This window comes from Ctenopharyngodon idella, chromosome 19 (genome assembly GCF_019924925.1).
Source record: "Ctenopharyngodon idella isolate HZGC_01 chromosome 19, HZGC01, whole genome shotgun sequence".
NCBI classification, from domain to species: Eukaryota; Metazoa; Chordata; class Actinopteri; order Cypriniformes; family Xenocyprididae; genus Ctenopharyngodon; species Ctenopharyngodon idella.
Window position 1 is genome coordinate 12,805,410 of NC_067238.1, and position 27,102 is coordinate 12,832,511.

Sequence of the window (27,102 nt, forward strand, 5' to 3'; positions counted from 1 at the left end):
TATGAATCTTCACCACTAGTCTCTTCATTAGTAAACTTTAATCAATAAAAGACTTGAGTATAAAGGAATTTCTCCATTTCCCCTCCACGTAAGTTTAAGTATGCATAAAATGTTTTGTCTGTAAACAATGAAATTGGATTACACAGGAGTAAAGCAAATTTAATCAACTTATCTACAATGTGTGGCAATAATATTTATGAGCAAATTATGGATGATCCCATGATCCCAAAAAAAAAAATCATTTGAGACCTACAACCTCAAATTGCTCTGAATATTTGTCATGAAGCAAATTAGTTTTTCCCAACTGCTACTGCTCTATGGCCTTCTAAATGTGTTTCATGTATGGCAATAATTTGACTTTAACATTACAAAATGAACGTTAGAAATTCTCTAAAGCTTTTTCTATGCAAAGAATGAATTGAGTAACCCATAAGCTTGACCTTTTAAAATGGGTTGCGTCAATTGGGCATCTCATATTGGATTTAAAAGATAATTTGGCTACTTTCCTACATTTGTTTGCAAAGCAACAACTCAAACGATCAAATTTCTCAAAACTAAAACACAGAATCAGACTGCAGTTAAAAGGCACACAAACATAGTTTTCTTAAAAAAGACATTCACATCCAAAAATGATGAAAATGTCTTTTTCTTGTTTATTTACTTAATATTTATATATATTTTTTTACAAAATAAAAAACATTATGAAACAAAAAAAAAAAAAAAAAAAAAAAAAGCTAACAAGTCTGTGTAAGGATTTGAGAGGGGAGAAAAGAAGCCATCAAACAAACAGACTACAGTACTTGTGTTTTTATATATATATGTACAAGACAAGTTTATCCATTTAAATCTTTTTAAAACGCACAGTACAAAAAGAAAGTCACTGACAAAGAAAAAAAAAAAAAAAAAAAAACCCATAGTACAATTCTGTCCATCAGCACTTTCCTAATAATCATATTACTAAAAGAATATATTTGGGGACAGAAGGTGGGGCGTTTCAGGGGGAGAATGACTGCAGGTATGACAGAAGGACAAAGGCTATGGAAAGACACTCAGGGTGGCCAAAGAAAACGGTGACCTCATAATCCCAAAGCAAATGAGAGAAACTTCACGCTTACAGCATAACGCTGAGGTCAAAAGTCATGCCTTAACGTAATCAAGTCTCCCTGCAACAGGAAGGGTGGTTAATGAGGAAAAAAAAAAATTACAGAAAATAATAGTCTGAAGTTAAGGTGACCAGTGCACTTCTCACGTCTGGAGAGTACAATAAGGCTCCAATAAAAGAAATAAAAAGGAATACACATTGAAGCCTATTTTATAAGTCGAACATTCATATACTGGCCACCCTGATGATGCAATTCATTCATACACGCACACAAAATAAAGCCAAACTCACACACATGCACATACACACGCAGTACAGAACCAAAGCCTGTGAACTCACCTATACATTTTTTTTTTTTTTTTCCTCATATATCTATATTTGGTAAAAAATAAACTTCACAACTGCACTAGCCGATTTAGAGTGATATCTTCCTTTTTTCCCAAAATAAAATTTGGTAAAAACTCACTGCAGGGGGAGAAACAGAGGAGGTGCAAATACATTTGGATTGCAGGTGCTGATCAAGCAAGCAGCGGAAAGGAGGGAAATTAACTGTGTGGAAAACAAAACAATCTGCCCTCTCTCCCTCTATCAAACCTCTCTTTTTCATTTTATCCATCAGTAAAAAGAAAAAGAAAAGGGGAAAAAAAGAACTAAACATTTGTCCTTTTAGAAAACAGATCTATGTTACATATTCCAGAAAAAAAAAAGAGAGGGGGGGTTTGGGGCTTATGCATTTAACACAATACAAATTCCAAATACTCAATACTCCGATCATGAAGGCCTAAGTAACTATCCATATATTCGCGAGACCACACTCCCCGTTAAGACTTCTCCCCCGTGCCCCCTCCTCAAGCGGCGCCTTACAGTGCCATATCTCTTAGGACAGCGCCACCAGTGGAATGGGGTTGGTACTGCAGGGTGACCGTGCAGAGAGAGGAAAGGGAACGCCATGGAGGACAGAGAAAAGGGGGAGGTATCTGGGGAGAAAGAAAAGGTTCCACTAATCCAGCCTTTGGAACACCAGACAGGGCAGCACAGGGGGGTTAATTGCCCCCCCAGTTGTAGCTGTTGTATCCCGACTTGTTGATCTGCGACTTCTGTTGAATGGAGGCGTTCTGACTGCGCTGTCCAGAGCCACTCTGAAAATTAATATTTCAAATAGTAAAAATTATACATTTAAAAACACACTTTAAGATATACCTTATACCTTAAAAGCCATACACACCACAAAAAGCTTTGATTTGGAAGGGAAAATAAATATAACTAATACTATATAATAATTATTATAGAATATATTATAGAATATTAAGTGTATTTAATAAGATGCATTTAAATGTTTATGACTTGGAACACGTGTTATTTATATATGTTTTTAGTTATAAATACAATTTGACTAGGAAGGAGGGGGGGATATTATTAAATACAATAAAAAAAAAAATAAAAAAAAAGTACTATGACAAGCTTTGATTTGGAATGGGAATAGATAAATCTAAGTACTAGTCATCTACTACTATTAGTAATAATTATTAAACGATTTTTACAGAGTATTCAAACATGACGCTTTGATTTGCAAAGGGAAAAATTAATAACTATATTTCAACAACAGCTACTAAAGTATTAACGAACAACAGAAAACAAGATCTGGTTACACTATTTTAAAGTCTTTGTGTTACAGTGTAATTATACATAAGTACAGAGTAATAATTAACCACATGTACTTACTATAGGGTTAGAATTAGGATAAAGGTTTAGTTTAGGGTTAGTTGCACATAATTATGCATAATTCATATTTATTACTACAGTAACTAATGTAACATGTAATAAGGACACTGTAAAATAAAGTGTTACCCAAGATTTTTTTATTTCCTGAACCTGATCTGTAAACAAGGCAGCATGGTGCAAAGCTCACCTGTCCGTCCTGCTGCAGGTGGTGGTGGAGCATCTGAGAGTGTGGCTGCTGATGGGGGGTCAGGATGTGCATGTAAGGGGCCGGAGCGTAACCTGCTGCAGCCGGTGGGTTGATTGGGCCGCCACTCCCAAGTGCTGAGGGCAAACTGAAGGAAGCGCTGGGGGTTCCCGTGTGGAAACCCTGCTTCTCAAAAGACTGAAGGGCAGATTAAAACACTTTAGCATTTGTATAAAAAAAAAAAAAAAAAAAAAAAAAAAAAAAAATGCTTGGCGACTCAACTTAGTCTCCAAGCTAATCAAATTAAAATCTGACAAGGGTGCTCACCTGTGTCTTTGTGTAAACAGACCCTGAAATGTCAGGGACTCCTGTGTTGCTTGATGTCACAGAGACTCCTAAAGCAGAAAAGTCAAAACGCATGAAAAGTTGATCACTGAAACTAGCAAAACATCAGTGGTAGTGCCAAGTAATCTTGAGATAGACTGTCACTATAATGCTGACTTGCATTTGATTGGAGAATCAAGTGTAAAGCTAGGCAAATTCAGCAAATGCTAAAATGTGACATTCAAAGGAAGAAATCCATGAAACGCTTTTAGGTGGACAGCTGTGTGTAAAACCTGCTCATTATCTGTGGCACCACATTCTGTCATAGATCAATAAACAAAAGTGGTGCCAGTTCAAGGCTAAAAGACTGAAAGGCAAAAACTAAAAATAAATGAAAATCCACAGAGACAACACAATGAAATTTGCATGAGCCACAAAATGGTACATGACTATCAAAATAATAACTTAAAGGTAAAACATGTACGTTTTCACACTCTAGCAGTTAATAAAACTGCATGTGTCTTGCAGAAGAACATTGTAGCCGGAGCTACTTAGACAGGGTATACAGGGTTTACACAGATACTGTAAAATGATATTCCAGGACTTAAGGACTTAAAGCAGTACTTTTTTGGTTTTCAAGGACTACAATCGGAGATCTCACATACTGGTATCTTTATCTTTTAAATTCTAAAAAAGGTTAGTAGATAAATAAAAATATACTATGACCTGGTTTCACAGACAGGGCTTAGGTTAAGCCAGGATTAGTCCTTAGTTTCATTAAGGCATTTAAGTAGCTTTCATAAACGTGCCTTAGAAAATTTATTTAAAAAAAAAAAAAAAAAATTACTGGTGGGCATCTTGAGTCAAAACAATGGCACAGGCATTAACATGTCAGTGCAAGTTGCTTTCAGCTCAAACATGCATTTTAGTCTGGGACTAGGCTTAAGCCTTGTCTGTGAAACTGGGGATATATATAGTATGCAATGACTGTGGCAACTAAGTATGGGAACATCAACAAATCCCTAGAATTTCAGTGCATAGAAGAGCAAAGAGAAAGGTGGCATGAACTTATATGGTAACAAGAAAACAAAGGATTTCATTTGTAATTGTAACTAATTATAAAGTATTTATATTGAAATCTAATGACTTGTTTGCACTAAATATAGTTTAGGATTTTACTCAAATTACAGATATAAAGGTAACCAAATTACAACTTAAATACAAAGTTTCTAATGGCTATTGTTTAATAAACAATATTTTCTATTATAATGTTGAGAAACGGTCTGATGGGGGTTTAATCAATCAACAACTTCAGTGCAGGTCACAGTTACACCAGTAGGTGGCAGCTAGGGGCTGACTTCAAGAGTGAGTTAGTAGACTATTCATTATATTTAAAAAATAAATGAATAAAACAGCTGATGCATTCTGTAAAGTTGTAAACAAGGAAATTATTCAAACTTGAACACCTTATAAAGGTGCAACCGACAAGCAAAGTGGCTCCGGGGTGAAGCTGAATCTGATGCTTCACTTCAAAAGAGATCAACCCATTGACCAGAGCTGTCAAAATCCCCTTAAAACACTGAAAGGATACTACGACAAAGATATAAATTTTCCTCATTCTCTATATCTATAACAGACAGGCTGCAGCGTAAATTGTGTGTGAAAAGATTGTATTTGTTTTTTGTTTTTTTAAATCGAAAAAAATTAAACTCATAAATGATAGTTTAAGGGTTTTCCAGGAATTAAATTTCAAAAAGTCAAATTCAAGTAATCCAAGCACTTCAAGCACCTTGTACAAACCCTGTGTATGACAAGTCACACAGCTACTGGGTTACTCCACAGTGGTTGTTGTCCTGGCAGGTCTAAAAATCAGTCTAAAGTCAGAATATAAACACTTATTATAGGCATAAAGTAGTGATTCAGGATAAGACAAAAACACAGGTTTGGAAGATGAATTTATGATGTACTCATATAAATTTTGTATATTACAAATAATTTTTTTTTTTAAAAAAGATACATAACGTAACTTTAAAACCAACTACCACCAACTAACCAAAAACTAACCCAAACTTTTATTTTTCCGATTTTGATGTTGAATCCATTGCTTCTGCCACTGTATTTTTCAGTCTCTCACACACACACACACACACACACACACTTTAAAAGGTCACCTATTATGCTAAATCCACTTTTACAAGGTGTTTGGATATAAATGTGTTAGCAGTGTGTGAACACAACCACCCCACAATAATAAAAATTCACCCACTCCTTTTTTTAAAATCCCCATTAAACCAAAGCAGTCTCATTAGACCAGCCGTTTTAATTCTGAGTAATGTGACGTCAAATTACTCATGGCCCGCCCACAGGCCGCTGATTGACAGTCCTGTATTACTATGGTTTCCGCCCTCACCGAGTTGTACACTGTCTGCCATTTTCTCTGCGGTCGAGCAGCTGTAGTGACAACAATGTCTGGTAAGTAATTGAGATGTTTTGTTGTTGGATGTAAGAGTGAACATAACAGTCTTCATTTACTGACATCTGAGCTGCTAAATGCAGTGGATTAGTTTTATTTTTGAAGAGAATGCACCAGAGATCTAATATACATGTTTTCTGCTATTTACTTTCACAGACATAACTGACTGTTTATGTGAATTGTGCGTTTTTGACAGAAACTTGTATTTGACATTTAAAAAAAAAAAAAAAAAAAGATCTTGTGTGTGGAAAGTTACACAAAAAAAAAAAAATTAGTAAAGCTGCATTCTTTGGCAAAATAGTAATGTTAGTAGTGTTACACAAGCTATGTTTGGAATAAAAATTACACTAGCAAACATTAGATTTGGTGAAAATAACACCAACAACTTTAAATCAAAACAAAAGTCGGCCACATCAGGCTAATTAACAGTTCCAAGCTTGATATATTACTGAAATATTGAAAGTTTCTCAACATTTATTTAACAGATGCCATAAGGATTTTATGATATCAACATTTGATATCATAGAAATTTCGTAACTCGTCACCAAAATCAATATCACAAAACTACTAGCCTAAATAAAACAAGCTCACTGAAGACAAGTAAACGATGAAATAAGAATAAGAAACTAATTACAAGCAATAGGACAAAAAGACTTGTTTTGTTTAATATGAATGACAGACATTAGGAAAATTAGACAGTTGTCGCTTTAAGAGCTTACAAGGATGCTTGCAAAGATGGGCATTTTGACACATACATGCATGTATATTTAACCGTTCAAGGCCAATAAAGAGCCAAATATATCCGCTGCTCACAGCACGAGTTGTGTCCGTGTCTCATACAGCGCCCAGAAATGGTCTCTCTCGCGCATATGGAGAAATTAGTTCTTTCACTGCTGACTGCGATTCAAAGGCTTAAAATCACTTGTTTTAGACCGCAATGCTTAATAATGCATGCAAATTATACATTTTTGTGACCATGCAGCACAGCAACCTCACGTGAATGAGTAACTTAAGAAGGTGCGAGTTTGTTGATGTCATTGACCATGACACACACACACACACGCGCACGATCTAGATGAATCACGATGCGAATTTCACCGAAAGGTGACAAGTTTGCATCCTGGATAGTTACAATTTGTAATGGATTCTAACATTGTGTCCATTATTATACAAGTCACAAACTAAATCAGATGTTTTAGTTATTGTCACTGAATCGCTGTAGAGTCATTTTAAGGATAGGGAGAACAATTTCCTTTGAGCATATTATAATAATAATAATAATAATAATAATAATAATCATCATCATCATCAGTATTTTTGGTACATTTGAAAACAATGAGACAAACCATGAGACCATAAAACGATTTAAAAGTAGATACCAAAGATGGACTTTATAGAGCAATTTTGTATTTATAAAAAAAATAATAAAAAAGTTAGTTATGTATCTTTATATTAATACATTCTTAATTCACAAATATACCCAATAACTGTTTCTTAGTTTAATTTTAACTAACTGAAAAGCACACTGCCATCAAGTGTACACAAAACACAAACGCAGCCCAGATAATCAAGCTGACAAAATGTTCACAGGATATATATAAAAAATTAATAAATGAAAACTATTAAAATATAATGCATAAAGCATTTTCAGTGTGAGATTTATATAAAAAAAATAAATAAAAAAAACACCACATGAGACCGCCTCTACTCTCATTAGAACGGATATTTTACCTTGTTTAACAGGAAACTAGTCAATTTCAGAGAAACAACTTGCTGATATTTAATAAATATCTTCAAATACTAAAAAAGGCCATACAAACGATTCCACTTATCTGATCTTATGCATTTTTTTGGTAGTTGGCTTCTTGCATCCATTAAGAAACTTTTTGAAAGTGTTAAAGATTGTCACCACATCGCTGTCTTAAAGTCACAGGAGTAACAACCCAAAGAAAGTGACTTCAGAGTCCTCCACCCTGTACAGAACTTCCTAGGTTCAACAGTTTCCTGAACTCCTTCCATCTGAGACCAGGTGGCATGTGACCGCTTCATCAAGCTTGACCAGTAGTAAGTTAGGAGCAAATGAGGGGAGAGAGAGAGAGCTTAAGAAAGAAAAGGGAGGAGGAACAAGGAAATTGGGGGTTTTAGCGTGAGGCTGCACTCACCCACTCCGGGCCCGGTGACGGAGCTGGCGGGCTTGTTTTGCGCAGAAGCAGCGGCGGCGGCAGCAGCGGCTGCGGCAACGGCGGTGCCGTAGCCGCCCTTACAGAAATCCCCGCTCCCTGCCGAAGCCTGGCCCAAATCCTCATAGCCTGCAAACGGTCAGACACACACAGCCACAGCCCCACAGCATTAGACACACACCAGGCAGGGCCAGAGGGAAGGAGTGAAGGGGACGGGGCACAGGGATGGAGGCTGGGATGCAGCAAGCTGGGGGAGGGGCCTAATCGGAAAAGAGTACTGGTGACGTTAAGAAGAGGAGATATGAAAGTGATGGACAATTTACAAACAAAAGGAATGGAAATGGAGACATAAGAATGGGGTGAAAAAAAAAGAACATTAGGAATGATTAAGATGAACCTGGAAGATATTCATTATGGAAAATGATAAATCACAAAAAAAAAAAAAAAAAAAAAAAAAAAAAAAGATAGAAGGAAAGACAATATGGAAAAAAACTTAAATGAAGAAACAATAAGGACAAGAATAATCTAAATTATAAGAGACAATATTTTATAAGATGGATGGTGTTAGACTGAGGGAGAGCGTAAGAGCAAAGGAATGGGAGGGTATAACACAAACAGTGCTCAAAAGTGGTGGATGGTCAAAAGCAAGCAGCATGTGGAAAGCATGTGTGAACCCACCACCCTAAATCAAGCGACCTCCCTCCCACCTCATTCTCCTTACATCACTGGTTCCACAGAAACCCACCCACTGGCAGCACTTTGAAGTGCTTAAGACTATTTGTATGCAAACCTAGAATTGTTTAAAACGTCACATTTGAGACTCGCTAGTTGTATAGATTCTCAAGTAGATGACTGGCCAATGTTCAAAGATGGTTATATTCCTGAAGCTGCAGATTGATTTTCAGTCCAGAACACTCCAATTCAAGTTGTATGATGCTCAATTATTAAAACTTCCCCACAAGTAGGATCAATGTTTAAAAGCTTAGCGACACAAAACAAAACTACATGCAGTACAGTTGTGATTGCCAAGGTCATCTGGTTTTGCAAAACCAAACAAGATGTAGTACTATGGATTGTACCTTTAACATAAGATGAATCGTCTCATGCTTCACTTCACAGACAAGAAAAGGAACAGACTTGGCCAATGTAGGGTTAAGCAAGTTTAGCTAAACATGGCTTAAACTCGGCCACGAGGAACAAGATGGTAACAAGACCTACTAGTCAGTAGAGTGTTTTTCAAATACTTTAGCAAACTGGTAAACTAAATCTAGGGCAGATTCTGTTGTAAGAACCATCATTCCATCTGAATGTTTTTACTGCATTTTAAGTGTTGCATGAATGTAATAAAATGCATTACCAGTGCTATATCCATGTGATCCATAACCGCTAGCCTGCTGGAAGGGTGTAGCTGACGCATTGACACCGACATTCACACCATGCTGTTTGGAGGAGGTAGGAGCCACCTGGGAGGAACATTCAGAAACATTCCTTAAAAGTCCGCAATGAAACTAACGATGCGACAGATCTTCTCTGCTGTACCAGTTTAGAAGTTGTTGACTGGATTGAGATATGGTCAGTGCACTCAAAAATAAATGCTTGCAGTGAATTGTGGAGGGGCGGGGTTTAAGCAGACTAAATGATTGGTAAAATGAAGTCCTGCATGTGTCACCAAATAGAAATTTGTCATTTTCACTGGAAGATCCAGTTATAGCAGTGAAACATACATAGATCAGAGGTGGGATAAACATTTACATTTCAATTACAAAGGTATGCTTTGATACTAGGGACTGAGGTGGATCAGAGCAGGCATAATATGGTCTGGCTTTTATGCTGCATTGTGTTTTTACACAAAGCAGCTTTAACTTGGCTGTGAAGATGCCTTAAGAGCTTTTACCGGAAACATGGCAGGGCCGTACTGGAAGGTGTTGGGCAGACCGGGCACACCAGTGTAATAGGGCAGGCTGGTGTAGCTGTATCCTGGTGGAAGGGCTGGGTTAAGGAAGGGCTGTTGGGTGGTGTGGTGCGTTTGCGTCTGGGTCTGCTGGGGCTGGGCCAGAGTTGTGGCAGGGGCAGGAGACGAGGCGTCGCCACGGCCAAACTTTGACAGGTCGCCAGCTAAGAGAAAGAATTCAGAAACTGTTTCAGATAATGAAGTATTGGGCTCACAATTTTTGGGTTCCCTGTCCAGATTCTGAACACAATGTATAAACCAAATTAAAAATATATATATATATATATATATATATATATATATATATATATAATATTATTATTATTATTATTATTATAATAATAATAATAATAATAATATATAAATCAGCATCTTACCAGAATAAGGATTGCTCGTCAAACTGCCTTCCCTGCCAGTCAGTGCAGTGGTTGGAGTGGCAAATGGGATACTGTAATAGTCCTGTAAAAGCCAAAAATGACGACTCAGCTGCATACATCACAAACAAACCAGTTTCTGTTGCATTCATGTCATATAATTCAGCTAATCAAACAGGAACAAGCCCTCACCAGTGGTATCCTGGTCTGCAGCATCTGTAAGTCATCGTAGCCATAAACTTGAGGCTGCAGGACATAAGAGGTTTGTGAGCTAAAACAAGATAACAGATGCGTCAAAGCATTCAGCAGCAAAAAACAGGTCAAACACTCACTGGGTATGGGTGAAGCAGGCCAGGAGCCATAATGTAAGGGTTGGGCAGCAGTGGCGGCACTCCAGGAGGCAGGTTTGGAGGTGCTTTCCCTGTTTAGATGCAGCAGCATACAATCAAATGATGTGGAAATGGTTTTATCCAGTTGTATCAAGCATTTCACAAATTTTCTTTTTACACATCGTCTGAGGCCGCATTTACACTGCATGGTTCAAGTGACTCAATTCCGATTTTCCCCCCCATGTGGCACAAATCGGATATGACCCACGAATGTGTAAGCAGGTTTGGTTCCAGGCCTCATTCATGTGTGGAAACAAATCTGATATGAACCGGATACGTGCATTTGCATCTGCTGTGTAAGCGGACAGATCGGATATTCCCGTCAATGCGAGTTGTACGTCATTGAAAAAGTGACTTTAAACATTTTGCGGTACAGATATATCTATAACAGATGAAACGTATCTAGTTGACTATCAGAGTATTAATTTCATTCGTTTGTGTTAAGTAAAAGGTGGCTCTGAATGTGTTGCTTTTGAAATCACGCTGAGTGCTCGTCGCTGCTGTTGTCAGTGACGGCAGCTGGTGCACAGATGTGTGCTTCAGTCCCATTGTGGAGACTCCCTATTTGTTCCAGTACCACCACGTTCCTTCCCTTGATATACAATTTACAAAAGGGTTTTAATGGGTTTAAAAAAAAAATAAAAAAAAACCCTATACAAGGGTGGATTTGAACCCAGAACCGCTTAAGTTAAAAGTTCTACCACCTGACTATTATTTCTCTCCCACGCATCTGTGTACATACTGTCCTGAAGAATTTGCACTATATACTTTGAGGTAAGGATGAAACGATTGCATTAATGTTTCTATGAATTCCAAGTCAATAAATTAAACTCAATGTACTATTGAAATTGATTTCTTGATATCAATGATATTTTTTGTTTCGCCAAGTGTAGTGTAATTGCAGATATCGGATACGGGTCACTTTTAAAAGATGTAAGTGGGTCGCCAAGACATGGCCATCAAGGCCTACAGTGTAATTGTGGCCTGAGATAATGAAACGGATGTTGAACAGGTCTGTACATGTTGAAAATGACATGATGAATGATTATGCAACAATTTATCCCAAGCAATCACCTATGTTTTTATCCAAGCAAATAAAATTGATTAAAAAATTTGAAATGTACTTTAATTCTAAAAATTCTTTCTGAAGGATCCTTACTAAATACTTTCTCACAGGAACAGCACTTATGTAATGGCCTATAGGATTCAGGTTCTTACCTGAGGCAGCCGTGCTGCGAGACGACGAGGCAGATGAAGGTGCCACAGTGGCCGAGGCAGCAGATGAAGATGCAGCAACCGGAGGGGGGACCATTGAAGCCACACCGGCAGCACTGTTCAATCCCATGGTCAGACTGCTGGGGCCCAGGGCGGACTGCACTGAGACCGAACTGACAGATGAAGAGGGGGCAACAGGGACACTGTGGGAGATGGGTGCTGCTGAAGTAGCTGAAGAGGGCGGGGGAACTGAAGATGGAGCCACAGAGACCGAGGAAAAGGATGAGGAGTGCAAGCTGGAATCAGCATCCACACTTGGGTGCTGAGATGAAGTTGAAGGAAGGAAAAAAAAAAAAAAAAAAAAAAATCAGTGAGCAAAAAACAAAAACACCTTCACAAACAACCATTTGTATAAAGAATAATTCAACAAATCATATGAATAAATAAACAGGAATTAATTTTAAAGGACAAAGTCATTTCAGGGACAAATCAAGTAATTATATTTTCATGACAAGTACACAGACAAGTCACGCAAAAACAAGACCAAGAATACGTATTACGGAAATTTAGAGACAATACTGAATTTGCGTAGACTTTGCGATGTACTGTAAAAAGGAAATGTGTTTAGTTGCAAACTCACCAGCAGACTTGTGTTTGAAGTGCGAACTGAAGAAGGTGCCAAACTGTTTTGCTGTGTAGGGAGAGAGCTGATGGGAAACATGCAGTATTTTTAGCATATCATCCATACACACTAAATTGAAGTAACGCAACAACAAAATGCCGTACTTATTGTGTTGAGGAGGGGCCAGTGAGCTGGAAGAGGCATCTTCATGCCCGAGAGCACTGAGAGGCGTCTGATTGGATGTAGTCAGCAGGGAAGGAGGACCTGATGAGGGGTCAGCCAATGAGGCTATGCTGGAAACTGATGGTGGGACGACTGATTCAGACGCCGGTTTCATAGGCACTGCAGAGCCTGCTGCAGCTGGGAGGAATAATGGGATATTTAATGTTTTATTATTTGCATGGGGCTCGTTAACACCAAGAGCAGTAACTATATCAGCGTCCACACCAATGGATAACGTACTGAGCGCATGCAACAATTATATTGTCTGCTGCTTTAAATGCATGAGTTCTCTAAGGTGGGATGGATTCTGACTGGCTGTCAATGTTTATTTTTTATCAGCTGAAAAAAATTGATTGCTGGTACTTTCGTTATAGCTGCGATGTGCACTTTTCCTATTGTCATAGTATTAGAAAGATTAACTTTACAGGGTTACATTATTTTAAGGTGTCTGTTACAGTGTACACTGTACAGTGTAATTATACATTCAAGTACCAAATAATAATAATAATAATAATAATTAACTACAAGTACATACTATAGGGTTAGGGTGTGGTTTTGGTTAGCTGCATGTACAAATTATAGTAATTGCTATAATAACTACATGTAACATGGACACTGTAAAATAAAGTATTACCCTTTACAGTTATAGTTAACATTATAGTTATCGTCCTTGATGTTAATGGCCCTTTACTTTGAAACCATTTGTTAAAGCTAGTCATACCTTCCAGAGATTGTGACGTCTGTATCGAACTGAACCCATTCTGTGGGCAGAAAAAAAAGGTTTGCTTAGATGAAGCATAATTTTCATAAGACTTATGGTGGTACACTGATAGACAACTCTGTCTCACCTTGGGCTGCATGTCTTTCTGCGGCGAGGACGACACAGAAGGAGGGTAGCGCCGTGTCTGGCTGGCTCTTGGCTCATATAGCTCCATCTGACTAGGGTTGGACAGGGCTGTTGCTTGCTCACTGTGGATAAACCAGAAAACCAAATCAATAGTCTGTGATTGTGTTACGCACCATTCAAGAGTCTAAATCATTGGATATAGTGATGCGAGAAACCCACTTGCTAGCACTTGTGTAAAGGCTGTTTTGGCCTTGGTTGCCTGGTGTTGTCGTGGCAACAGCTGCCGAAGCATCATACTCAGGAAGCACCGGTTCAGAACCAAACTGTAATGCTCCAAACTGCAGGTTGAGCCCGGATATATCGGCAGATCCTGGCATCTCCACCGCTAGGGCTGGAATCTGTTTGAATAAAAAGAAAAAACATTTGAGTAAAAAGACTGACATTTAATAAACGAAGCAGGAAAAAAAAAAAAAAAAAAAAAAAAAAAAACAAATTTGTATGGCAATTATTCATTATAAATCAAAGCTTTAAAACTGTAAAAACCATAACCACAATTATTTCTTAGACAATTAATTGACAGCCAGATTTCATAATCATGACAGTTCTATCTGATTCCACAAAGAACTAGTAGAATAATGACCTTGGTGGTGATGGAAGCCCTCTTCTTCTGCTGTTTGAGTTTGTGCTGCTGCAGGGGGAGGGGGCTAGACGCCTGCGGGTCGGCTGGGCTGGAAGAGTTCTGCTGACCTGGGGTGGGTCCCGAGATTTTGGGGACAGGGGTGGTGACGGCCTGGGGCAGTGAAGATGATTGGGTGGACTGCGGGAGCAGAGCTGAGGTGGTAGAAGTGGGAGTGGCTTTGTCCTGCAAAAAGGCATCCATCATGGAGGAGGAAGTGGAGGCGGGCTGGTATGGCTGCCGTTTGGTGAAAGGACTGTGCACAGGCTCTGTTTGAGGTTTCATATCTGCAGACACAAAGAAAAATAGTAAGACTTCATAGAAAGGGCTGAACAATCACAGAAACAACTCAAACCATGTTGGCCCTCTTACCGTACTGCCCCAGTGTAGTGGGGCTGGTGTCCCAGGTTGAAGGACCAGTGTTGGATGGTCCGCTTTGTGAGTGCTGGGCCGCAAGCTGGGCCAAAGCCTGGGCCGTCTTAAACTGTTCCAGGAATTGAGAACCAGTAGTGGAGCCTCCAGTGGTTCCTTTTGGATCGCCAACATCACCGAAACCTTTACTGAGCATGCTTACCTGAGGAAACCAAACAATAGTGTTTAACTTTGCAGTAAGCGTGTAGAGTAGTGTTGTCAAAAGTACAGATTTCGGTACCAAGACGGTACTGAAATTTTAAAAATGTGATGCTTTGAGCACTGTTGAGCGCATTCGTTAACACCTCTGATTGGCCATTGTGTTCACGCATTCATCTGAAATGTCTGATTGGCTACAATGATCAATGCACAAGAGGGTTTGAAAGTGCATGGAAGTTTGAATTTTGAAGTTGAAGGAAAAAGAGAATAGGAGAAAGAAAAAAAATAAGTTACATTATTGTTTAATAAAATAAGCCTCAAACACTGTAAACAAGCCCCCCCAAAAAATAATGATTTAAAAAAAAAAAAAAAAAAAAAAAAAAAAAGCCCTTGAAAAATTAAAAATATATAGACCCTTAATAAAAAAAAGAAAAAAGAAAAAAGGTGACACCAATTACAGCAAAATGCACATTATAATGCACATTATATTAACAGCTAAGACGGGACAGAGCATTTATCATATCATAAGTTACTCACCATGCTGTGCTGGCTGTAAGGAGCACTGGAGGTCTGGGACAGTGATGCTGTCTGCTTTGAGTTGCTAAACACCAGAGACTGAGACAGAGATGGCGGCTGTGGGCCTTCAAGCGAAGCAGGCTCTGCCTCTGAGGAAGAGGAGGGAGGAGTCTTCCCCAGCAACACCGCCAAATCAATCCTGAACGTCAAACATGGCTTACATCAATAAGGTTATCATAATACCATGACTGCAGCACATCATCAGGAAAATGTACACGTGACAGCATATCAGTGTGGTTTTGAGTGTTGAAATAGCATTCCTTCTAGCTAAAATAATGTTATGCGTTCAAAATTTACTCTTTCAACTAATTCAAGTTCAAATGAATCCATAATGTTGACTTTAAAAACGCCACCACCATACCTCTGTCCAGCTGTAATGGTGACATTCTCTTGTGGAATGGGCATGGACGCCACACTAGAGGCAGTGAATATCTTGGTCTCTGACAGCTGGATAGAAGAAAACAGCAATTACATTTGCTCTTAAATTGGAAAACAGGTTTTTGGTCTCAGTTCAAATACTCACATCCTCATTCCAGTCCTCCGTGCCCCACTCTTCCGTGGCAGTTCTCCAAGCACCTGTTACACAGACACTCAGCTCACTTACAATGAAAACAGGCTGAACAAATCCTTTACAAAATAGTCAGTGCAAGCAGTTAAGACTCACCAGGGGCGGAGTCAAACTTGCGAGGATAGTTTGTTCCCTCTCCACCTGTAAACTCAAGCCCTGCGGAAACAGTTTTGTGTCAGAACAGCAGCTCTGAACATACTATTACAAATGCTTTTTTAATAGACTCTGTACTTCAGCCCGAAAACATGCCAACTATGATGGGAACTGGAGGAGGGGTTTACAAGAGACACTTAAGGCATCACTCACGGTTTCCGTCCTCAGGTTCCAGGTTGCCTGTGTTACTCCAAGTGCTTCCACTTGTGTAGCTCTCCTCTGTTTGGGCTGGCTCAGTGTAGTCCGCTGGGTTGAACGTACTAAAAAACAAGTTGAAAATTTTGTTTTTGAGCAAACAAATGAGAGAAGCAAGAAACAATGTCAGCGCCCATCAGTAAACAATGTGCAAAAATCACTCCAACAATTCCACTACGACCTTAAAAAAAAAAAAAAAAACACTCCTTTGTCGTAATGTGCTAATTGCAATTATGCCAAAGACACAAATGTGCTTTCCAGTCATTCTCAAACCTAGAAAACCACCGAGTGGAAACTAAACATGAAGCTCAAATTCAGATGCATTCTTCAGTAACTGACTATTCGCTATTAAACCCTTTGATCCTACACAAACAAAAACCAACACGCTAATAAATTTATTTAACTCACCTCTCATCTCCTGACAAATCATATCTGGGGCCCTTATCAATCTGGCTTTAGGGAGAAACAACAAGGAGAATTACAAGCATCTCAACACAGGCAGAAAGACGGGGGTGCATGGTGTGAACAGTGTGCTTGAGTGTGTGCGCGAGAGAGAGAGAGAGCGCGATGGCAACTGTCATGCTCACGTCCATTACCGGTCAAACCACCACACCTGCTCTATAGGCGTAAAAGCTTTAGAATGAAATACCTAAGCTGCTAGTGGTGTGACTTACAAACCCATTCGAGGCTAAACTTGTACTTGGACGTCCAAAATTGAAACCAAACATGCAAACTCCAAATGCACACTTCAAACCAAACAAGCAAAAGGCGCAAGTTAAGAAGCCTGACGACAACTGTCAAAGAAGAGTGACCACAGATGGCCTTGACAGAATCAGAAAACTAGTCTGGGGCATGACATGGCTTAGATGGGATATCAGTACTTCTAGACTACTGGATATTGCAGTTTACACAATATGTAAAAAAGCCAAACTAGATGCTAAAGTTGACATTGAAATTCTGATATTTCTAAAAAAAAAAAAAAAAAAAAAAAAAAAAAAAAAAAAAAAAGCATGAGACACATTGAACACACTGAATACTCAATGCCACTTCACAAGATATTAAAATACATCTTGTTTGCTTTTAGGGCTGGGCAACACACAAAAATATGTACCTTCATACGGTAAATCTATTATTTAAACATTTTTATATTGCAATAAAATAACTTTCAATACTTAAAAAAAAAAAATAAAATAAAAAAAATATTTAAACATCTGCTCAATGAGGCTTTTCTCTTAGTGGAGCATGAGGGTTTTATTTGGGAAAACTGTGTGATGGACATTTTAATGACTACATAACTGGCAAATGTATTGCTAATGTATTGGAAACCGCAATTTTTTTTTTTTTCCAAGATTCCTTGATGGATAGAAAGCTCAAAAGAACAGCAATTTTTCATAACTTTACAAATGTCTTCACATTTAATTAAATTAATGCATCCTTGCTAAATTAAAGTATTAATTTCTTGATATCTTACTGACCCCAAATTTTTGAATGGTAGGGTAATACTCCACTCCTAAGGTAATTCACTCAATATAATTGGTTCTCGCTTCATGTTTATTGAAGTGAAGATGTGTATAAGAAAATGTGAGGGCTTAGCAGAACTTCACTCACATCATGTAGCTTTAACAAGCTTGTCCATTTTCTCTCTAAATATGAAGTGACCGCTATAGACATTCCATACACTGAGGTAGCGTTTTGCATAACAGTAATAAAAATACTACATTTTCAAAGGTTGACCTTTCTACCTGTATTTCTACTGCCCACCCATAGTTGCCATGAAACAATTTAATGAACTCTGTAAATCAACAAGCCTAAAAGGGCATAGCACCAAAAAGCAGCAAATAAACCCACAATAGCTCTTAAGCCTTGTTCAGACTGTCAGTCCAAACGCAATTTTTGTGCATATCCATTTGAAATCAGATTTAGCAAGTGCAAACGGCAAGAAAAAAAAAAAAAAAAAAAAAAAAAAGTCACATGAAATTAGATTTTTAAAAATCCATTTTGAGCTACATTCATATGTGGTTTGAAATCCTATTCAAATCGCATTTTTGGAAATGTTTCAGTCTGACTGCTCAGATTTTGCGTGGTTTGTGACTTTCTCACAGCACGTAAAACAAAAGTCAGACATTGTTATAGGAAGCATGCTGAAAGTTGCTGCAGAATCAAGGTTGTGTTGTTGCAAAGTCCCGGACGAGCACAAAAATGACAAAATAACATGTTTTGATCACAGCAGAGATTGCAGCATGAAATAAACGCATATCAGCCTCCTACATTTCTGCCGCTGCCTCATAAGACAGAGTAATCCAGTGCGGCAGCTACACATTGTCATGTTTTAAATAAGACAACTTCTGTATTGCAAACCCCTCCATGTTGCAGTTGTTGTTTTTGGCGTATACCTATCAACGCAATGTCACTGCCATAGAAACCAATGCAGATATTTAGGAAAATGCAAGAGCGGCATGGACACACAAATCAGATCGGAACAGTTGCGATACACAATGGCCCGGTTTCACAGACACGGCTTAGTTTAAGCCAGGATTAGGCCTTAGTTCAATTAGGGCATTTAAGTAGCTTTTATAAATGTACCCTAGAGAAAAAAAAAAAAAGAAAAAAAAAAAAAACACATTACTGGTGTGTATGCTGAGACAAAACAACAGCACGGACATATTTTAAGATATGTCAGTTCAAGTTAAAACAGCTCAAACATGCATTTTAATATAGGAATAGCTTAAGCCTTGTCTGTGAAACCGGGGGTATGCGGACAGTCAATTTTAGATCAGATTCCAATCAAATACACAAATAATCAGATTTGGACTGACAGCATGAACGTAGCTTTACTTACCCGGTTGAACTTCTGCATGGAAAACACATTAAAAACTTTAAGGTTTACAGACTATGAACGCACACACAGTCTCAAGATAAGCACACCAGCAGGCCTTAAACCCAGAACAGCACTTTAAGCTTAAAAACTTGTGCCATTCCTTCAACAGTTTTTGAAGCACAAGTTTATAAATTTTACTAGCTAGCTGAATACCATCAGCATTTCCCAGAACTTGTCATTCTGGGGGATCTCTAGTGTACATGCAAAAAGAGAAATGACCTGGATGGAGGCACACAAACTTACCCCATGCCCTGAGCTGAAAACCTCCCTCCTCGCCTTCCAGCTCCACCTGAAGGACATCAAGATAGTCAAACCAAAACCATCAACTTCTTATTCTAATTAATCATTACCAATAGTAGTACTTGCCTCTTCCTCTGCCCCTTCCCCGACGGCCTCGCTCAGTTCCTCTGCCCGCAACTCCACTTGCCTTGGCCCCATCCAACCCATTTTCCTGTCCACGGACTGAAGAGAGGGAAAAAAGGATGGAATGAGTTGGAGAAATATACAAGAAAATAAAACGTAAATACTGTCCCTTTAAGACTCCATTAGTTATACTATTAAAACATCCCTAAAAAGACTTGAGACAAATTGAGCTTTCCAGAAGTCTCAACGCTGCAAAACACATATCAAGCCACTTTACTTGTACTTTATCCTCGATTTTTTTTTTTTATTGCACTGAAATACTTGCATTAAGTGGCATGCAAGCTTTATTTTTAAGAAACTTAAAAGCAGTTAAAAAAAAAAAAAAAAAAAGTATAAGCAACAGAAAACTGCTGCTGCACAGAGCCAAAAGCAACAATGTGTTTTGCAAACTTCCACACATTTTATGATTAGTTCTTCTAGTGTTCAGGAATAATAGTATCTATTCTGCTTTCTAATTACCTCACTGTAACTGGGCAGCTCATGTTTTTGATTTACATGTAAACGCATTTTACAAAACTTGAAAAACCAAGACAAGACTTAAGTCAATCAAGTATATGAGCCTTATGTTGCTCTCTTTCTCAGACAAAGGCTGAGAGAGTATCCGGTAGCAGTTCAAACTTTATTGTGGCACACACTGTCCCTTCAACACTATAGAGAGCAGTGATGGGTTTGTGGTGTGCTGCTGTCTGTCTTGAAACAGCTTGAGACAGAGAAAAGGCTGACTGCAGACTAATAAATGACAGTAAATGTTGCATCATTTAACAAAACGCCTTGTTTAATAGGAAAACAGTGGCATGACGTCTTTCAGACTAAAATAAGGAGTGTCAACAAGTGCATAAGCATTCTCTCCACTCACACTCTCGTCCGCGACTGGCCCCACGGCCCCTCCGCGGGGCCCCTCCTCTGCGACGTGCCACATCTCTTTCTCCTCCTCTCTCTCGGTTCTCCTTTCCTTCATCTCCTCCCTCTGTCTGTGTGCTTTCCTTCTGACCTGAAACTCCTTTCTTCTTCCCAACCATCTCCCAAGAGTCCTGCAAAGCAAAAGGCAAATTTAACATGGGAAACTTAAGAGGAATGGAAAATAAAGATTTGAGAAACATAATATTTTGAATCAGGTCTATGGACAGTTTAAGGGTGCTTTCACACTGGCAGATTAGTTCGAAATGGGGCACGGTTCACATGAAAAATTAGCAATGTGAAAGCTGTCATGTGGACCCAGCAGGGCACTGGGGTACCAAACCCGAGACAACCTGTAGGAGGTGGCCTGAGTTTGGTTGCACTGGAACTGCGGCACGATTCACGTGAATGTGAAAGCAACTCAGACTCGGGTGCGCACTTGTTCGGGATGTAAAATAACATGCGCATTTTTAGCCGATGATGACTTTATACGTTCTACATAAAACACATGTACACAGTGACAATGGTGATAATTTACCTGGGATACAAGCGAGAGATGCAAAAAAAAAAAAAAAAAAAAAAAAAAAAAAAAAAAATGGCTCACAGTCTGTCAGTTTGCAAGCAGCAGAAAGTGCCTTCTTGCAATGCACATACAGTAGACCCAGGTGTCATTCATAATTGCAATAAATAAAAAAAAAACAAACAAACAAAAAAAAAAAAACAATATTGACCTACGTCCTTTTTTCTAACATGTTTGTGATGGCATAACATGAATTCGATAGAATCAAGCGAGCGCGAAACCAGACCACCGCTGCGGAAGGTACCTGGAACAAACTCACTCGGATTCGGACCGTGGCAAAGCCTCGTGGCCTTGTGGTAAAGCCCCCTAAAACTGTTGTTATTGATAAACTAAAATGTAATAATTTTCTGTAATTGAAATAAATCTGAAAAAATAAAGATTACATAAATTTGAAATGTTTCCCTAAACTTGAAATGTTTCCCAAACTAACTGTAACATGCAAGTTGAAGGAAATTACTAAAACTGCAAAAAAATAAAGCTATGTAGAAATGTATTAAAACTAAAACTAATTAAAACAACAAAATTACTAAAATGTAACCTAAAAACAAAATGTAAAAAAAAAAAAAAAAAAAAAAAAAAAAAAAAAAAAAAAAAAAAGATATATAATAATATTTATTAATATTTTGATTAGTATATTTAAAAAAAAACTAGTAACACTAGTTTTAAAAAAAAAAAAAGAAGAAAAATTGGGGCCATTTAATTTCCAGCTCTAAACTCAAGCCTGAACTCACAGTGTCAGGGCTGCCCTCCAACAGGACGTTGATAGCTCTGTTGACATCTCCATTGCAGTCATGAAGCGCTATCATGGACTCATCCTGATCCTTTCCTGTGATGTCAACCAGCTGCAAAAGAGAAAAGGAGCAATAAGCAGCATGTAAACTCTAGTGGTTGGAAGATAGAAGCATAGCGCACAATATTTTACATGGGGATATTATATAGATAAATGGGTGTCAAGTATATATCTTTAAGGCCTGAATTTCAGCTTGGAATTGTGAGTATTGTACATAATTTTACCCTAAGCTCTGCACTTCTAATGCAGGAAATAATTTCAAATCTTTCATTTAGACTGTAATTTCACAAACAGTGTGAGTAAATCAGTGCTACATCACTCTCTCTCTCAGACATGTGTAGTAAGTGTTAAGGAAGCGCCTTCTTGTATATTTCTAAACACAGACTACACGGATGAAGCTAAATAAACATGTTAACTCAACATGCAAATACCACCACACTGTATCTGCACTACAAGCCAGTTGTGTACACAGTGATTAGAATCTGTCTAGAAGTTGTCCATTTAATGCCACATCTACATGGCCAGCGTTTCTGTTCATTATCCATCAGATGAATATGAAGATGTGAAATGAACAGACTGAGAACTTTGTCCACATGTTTTCATCTGCAAGAAAACTTGCAAAAACTTTCTTATTAGTTTAAAAAAGGCAATAAATCAGCATATTGCCAAATGTTTACAAATCGCACTAATATTGTATTGTGGCTTAAGAATCGTGATATATCATATACCGTATCGTGGGGCGTCTGGTGATTCCCACCCCAAGTAAACTTCACATGGGTGTATGACTTAGCCCATATATTTTGAAGGCAACAAGATAAACGGAAGTGGCTGAGTGGACTGATGGAAACATTGAACTATGAAGTGTCTGAGCCTTATGTTGCTCTCCAACTCAGAATGAGACTGAGAGAGTATCCGGTAGCAGCTCAAACTTTACTTTGGCACAGATGGTCCCTGTCAGAGCTATAAAGAAAGCAGTGAGGGGAATTTTGTGTGCTTTTTTGTGTAAGTGTCTGAAAATGAAACCCCAGGTACAAAGACATCAGAAATAGCCCAAGGAAAAACTAATGTCAAGTGATTTTCCAAAAATTATATAGACTTTCTGTATTATAGGGACCATTTGAAAATGGGATGGGGTAAAGCAGAACCTGCCATTATTTTCCTGTGAGCCAAATTGTTAAGATCCCTAACTCACCTGTTTGACCTTCTCCTCAAAGTCTGCATCATTATGGTCCGAGATCATCTGCGCGAGTCGGATCTGCTCAGCGGTGGCCTGAATAAATAAAAAGGAGAAAATAGTTAAGTCTGATAGAGCTAATGACATTTGTGAAATGTTCAGTATCATTCATGAGTGTATGATTATAACATTCTTAAATGTCTTAAAGTTCAAACTAAAAACTGTCAATCATACACAATTCCCTTTCATCTCAACACTTTCAAAAAATGTCATACCTGTATAATGGTTACCTTGTATTTTTTTTGCACTCATTTATGGATCAAATATGATCTCTTCACAATCAGCTAGCTTCTTGTATATATTCCAAAACGATCAATCATAAAACTGTTGGCAATATGATATTTAAGCTTAAAGTAACATGCTTAAAGATGTTTTTAAAGAAAATGTGGCTTCCGTTCTTGGGCAGGTGAATTTTTATACTCTGGATAATAATTTGACAATCTTTTACCCCCAAAATCACTTCATAGCAGTCAAATTGTATATCAATTTATGTGCTTAAAGTGAACCAGAATACAGTCAAGGAGAAATAGGTCAGGCTTAGCATTTGCTTGGGCATAGATTTATGATTTATTCCTAGAGCCCTTAATTTAATTCACAAGAACATACTGAATGATAGACGGCAGTGACTCAGGGCATAAGCCTTAGTCTGATGGATCCCACGGATACTTATTTCCCACCAAAATGGTGCTGGTTCTCATGCCAAAGTTTGGCCGGTGAATCAGCAAACTGCTCGAAAACATAACTTGCCCATAAACGTCACACCACAGATTTGGTCTTACTCTTAGTTGAGAACATACTTTAACATCCAAAAGCTAATTAGTTCAGTACCTTAAGACCTACTTTTTGATGCAACTTTCAAAAGTTATAAATCAATTCACTCACACAACATCTGTAAATATTTTTAGTAATCTGGGAGTGGCTGGAGTTAACAAACCCAAGTGCTGAGATCAGGCACCATTTAATGCCTAACTAGCTGTTTTTGATGCCAGTCAAAAGTTATTTTTCATGTATTTATTTTTTTCTGTGGTGGGTTAAAGGGGCTTTGGGGTGCAGCATTAGGAACCATTATTTATCTGATCACTATGGACCGTTTTTCACATTTTCATTTTTAAAAAATTTAATACACATTTATAACGCTATACTTTGTTATATTACTTTTGCAGTAAATTACAAAAAAAAAAAAAAAATTAACAGCTGCAAGAATGTTTCTAATACAACTGCAAATTTGACATCTTTCTCTCTTCTGACTGCTGTAATCAATCTCTCTATATTTTTTCCTTCTTTTGTAAAGTCAGCAAAAGCGATCAAAGATTTCTCTTTCGCTATTGGAACAAATGGAAAAAAAAAAAAAAAAAAATTGACCGCTATATAAGTTTACCCATCTATGACAACTTCCGCTTCTGAGAAACCCGAAATGTGAAAAGGGTTCATTTTTATCAATAGAACAACATGTTTGTAACTTACCTGGGGCCTCTGCTTGTGCTGTGACTGGCTCTGTGTCTGACCCTGCGTCTGCTCCCAGTTGCCCCGTGGCCGGCTTCCGCCCACTGAAGTCATCATTTACAGTATATACAAATAACAGTATTTACAATGGAATAACGCCTTTAAAAGAGAAACAGATTAAAAATGTTATTAACAGCTTGCTAAAATAAATAAACAGCAATCCTAAAAACATCACATGGTCTAGAGACAAACCATTTTAACAAAACATGGATGCAAACAAACACGATACACCTTGTGTAGCCATTTTGATTAGCCAAAACTGGAAGTAAACAACGTCACATGTCTGACGCTCTACCCATAAAACGACAGCACAACTTTACCAGAACACGGACACAAATTCAATTCCGGGAATTTCGTTTTGCGCAATTATCAAACGTGAAAAACAAGACAACAAAACGCTGTTTACAAGTCAAGCTGCAACAGGTAAACTATGCACGCGCTTCCGGAGCTTACCATCCTCAGTTTATCGACATTTTAAAACCACGGGGGGAAAACCCACCACAACGCCAGATATTTCGACAAAACATCACCTAAACCTGATGCAAGTTATGCAATATTGCATGTGTGGTTATACCAAACAGCCCAGCATAGCAGCTCTGCGCATGAGGAAATGCAGGGCATGTGGTGGCCGAAAGAAACTGCGCACTTTAGAACGCGCACAGAATCGACCAGCGTGACAGAAACACGCGGGACCAGCCGCGGGAAAACAGACGGACGACTTGCGTTAACGGACAAAGCTTAACAAAACCAGCTTAACGGCCTTTGAACAGAGTGACGGCGAGGATATATTGGTCACGCTGAGAATGTTGGAGACGTGAAAACAATCACACAGCCCATGGATAAAAGTGTAGGCACGTTTACATTTTCTTGTCCAGTCACACTATTCCATATAGTACATTAAAAAAATAAATCAGACACTTAATTTGCTAACTATAACAACATGGAAATGCCTAAGAATAGAAGCACTTAAAAGGCATACGTTTCCATTCAAAGGAACAAAACAGCCTTGTGCATTAAAAAAAAAAAAAAAAAAGTACCCAATCAAGCTGTACAATGGGCATCCAACAGGTAACCTACATTACCCGTGGTGCTCTACATTAGATCGACATCCTGGGAATCTTATATTGACTTACCGGTCAAGGAGTAAGCAAAACTGTAATCTATTAAACTTAGTTAATAATAAAAATCTTCAGAGATGAAGGGCTATGATTGGTCCAGGCGATGGGCCTTGGAAAAGCAACTCGGTATAAACTCAAACAAGCAGATCCAACGATCCTATATGAACACACAATTACACACTGTTTTAATAGTCTTAATGGGTTGTTAAAAAAAGTAAAATAATAAAGACAAGCTCTGTATAATGGGTGGCTTCCGCCATGTCCGCGTTTAATAACCTCATGGCCGGTTATCGGGCATCATTATGCTGCCTGCTGGCCAAAAACTAAACTTTCCCGGTGGCTAACCAACTATATAGTTTCTCAACGTAAATGAAAGACTGGGCAAATCGTCCGTTAGATTAATCGACACGATAGTAATTTGCATTTGTTTTAACTGTAAGGCACACGCCCCCCGGGGTGAGGCGCATTCTCGTCGGTTCACATGTGCACTCGACACCGAGGCTTCACCGAGGCCTACAGGCCCCAAATGATAAAAATGAACAGGCGAGGTACTAACCAAAGACCCGGCTGGATGTCAGAAATGTGGAGATAACGCCGACCGAAGGAGGCTTTAATATCAACCTCCTAATCAGACGGAAACAAAACACGAACTCTTTTGCGTCCTAAATCGATTCCCCAATGCCGACAACAAGGCCGAACCGACTCGCGCAGACAATAAGCGAGAGACTCAAAATTTACCTGTTTCTCTTCCACACTGACACCCGGATCACCGCGTCACGTGGTTTATCACAGCCACTGCGGCTTCACTCGCAGAGGCCAACCACGTGACGACTACGTACGCATGCATATATAACAACTTAAACACAGTTATGTAATATGTAATTTGTCACTCTAGTTTATGTTGGGTATCTTATTATGTGTTATGCAAAAACTAACTTGAGTACTGATATTGATGTCTTATTGACGCTATATCACAAATACATATATGGCATATTCCATGAATACATTTTAGCCTAAAATAGACATTGAACCTGATTTATGTATTTATTTAATAAACGTTAAATAGACAAATGTTTAAAGAATAGGTACAGGGTTGCAAATTTAGCTGTAGGTCAGTAGGTTAACTAATTTTTCACTATTTACATACAAACATTTTATGTGTTTAAAAGTAGCTACTTTTAATTCTAGGTTAAATTTAGATAGCCTACTGTTTTACTAACTAACCTATCCAGTAGTTCACAAAACAAAAGTAGAATTTGACCCTCTAATGCTTTTTAAAATGGGATATCAAACAGTACTGTATTCATGGAATGTGCAATAAAAATATATATTTACC

At 38.3% G+C, this 27,102-nt stretch overlaps 1 protein-coding gene across 6 annotated transcripts; it reads right to left on the bottom strand.

Moving 5' to 3' along the window:
• Positions 1–596: 596 nt before the first annotated feature.
• Positions 597–26,591, bottom strand: ubap2l (ubiquitin associated protein 2-like). Of its 6 annotated transcripts, XM_051872096.1 has the most exons (31): positions 26,323–26,498; positions 25,782–25,923; positions 24,610–24,747; positions 23,104–23,181; positions 21,853–21,963; positions 20,501–20,675; positions 19,588–19,683; positions 19,465–19,510; positions 16,752–16,796; positions 16,302–16,408; positions 16,092–16,151; positions 15,951–16,003; positions 15,789–15,874; positions 15,389–15,566; positions 14,654–14,855; positions 14,246–14,568; positions 13,825–14,003; positions 13,607–13,727; positions 13,480–13,519; positions 12,701–12,896; positions 12,555–12,621; positions 11,918–12,236; positions 10,643–10,731; positions 10,503–10,556; positions 10,314–10,395; positions 9,880–10,100; positions 9,343–9,448; positions 7,968–8,114; positions 3,336–3,403; positions 3,012–3,206; positions 597–2,241 (listed from the first exon to the last, which is right to left on the bottom strand). In XM_051872096.1, exons 3-31 carry the CDS (start codon positions 24,703–24,705, stop codon positions 2,146–2,148), a joined length of 3,636 nt encoding a protein of 1,211 aa, XP_051728056.1. In that variant the 5' UTR covers positions 24,706–24,747; positions 25,782–25,923; positions 26,323–26,498; the 3' UTR covers positions 597–2,145. The 6 variants fall into 6 exon arrangements, with proteins under 6 accessions (XP_051728056.1, XP_051728055.1, XP_051728054.1 ...); XM_051872095.1 differs by lacking the exons at positions 25,782–25,923; positions 26,323–26,498 and adding an exon at positions 26,505–26,591; XM_051872094.1 differs by lacking the exon at positions 25,782–25,923.
• Positions 26,592–27,102: the final 511 nt, after the last annotated feature.

Excerpts from the sequence above, each read along its gene's own strand:
- ubap2l (XM_051872095.1), bottom strand. The coding sequence starts at position 24,705 with ATGATGACTTCAGTGGGCGGAAGCCGGCCACGGGGCAACTGGGAGCAG. Across the intron at positions 15,875-15,950 it reads CGGAGGACTGGAATGAGGAT|CTGTCAGAGACCAAGATATT; the intron begins GTGAGTATTTGA and ends TCTTCTATCCAG. Across the intron at positions 14,004-14,245 it reads GGGCTTCCATCACCACCAAG|ATTCCAGCCCTAGCGGTGGA; the intron begins GTCATTATTCTA and ends TTATTCAAACAG.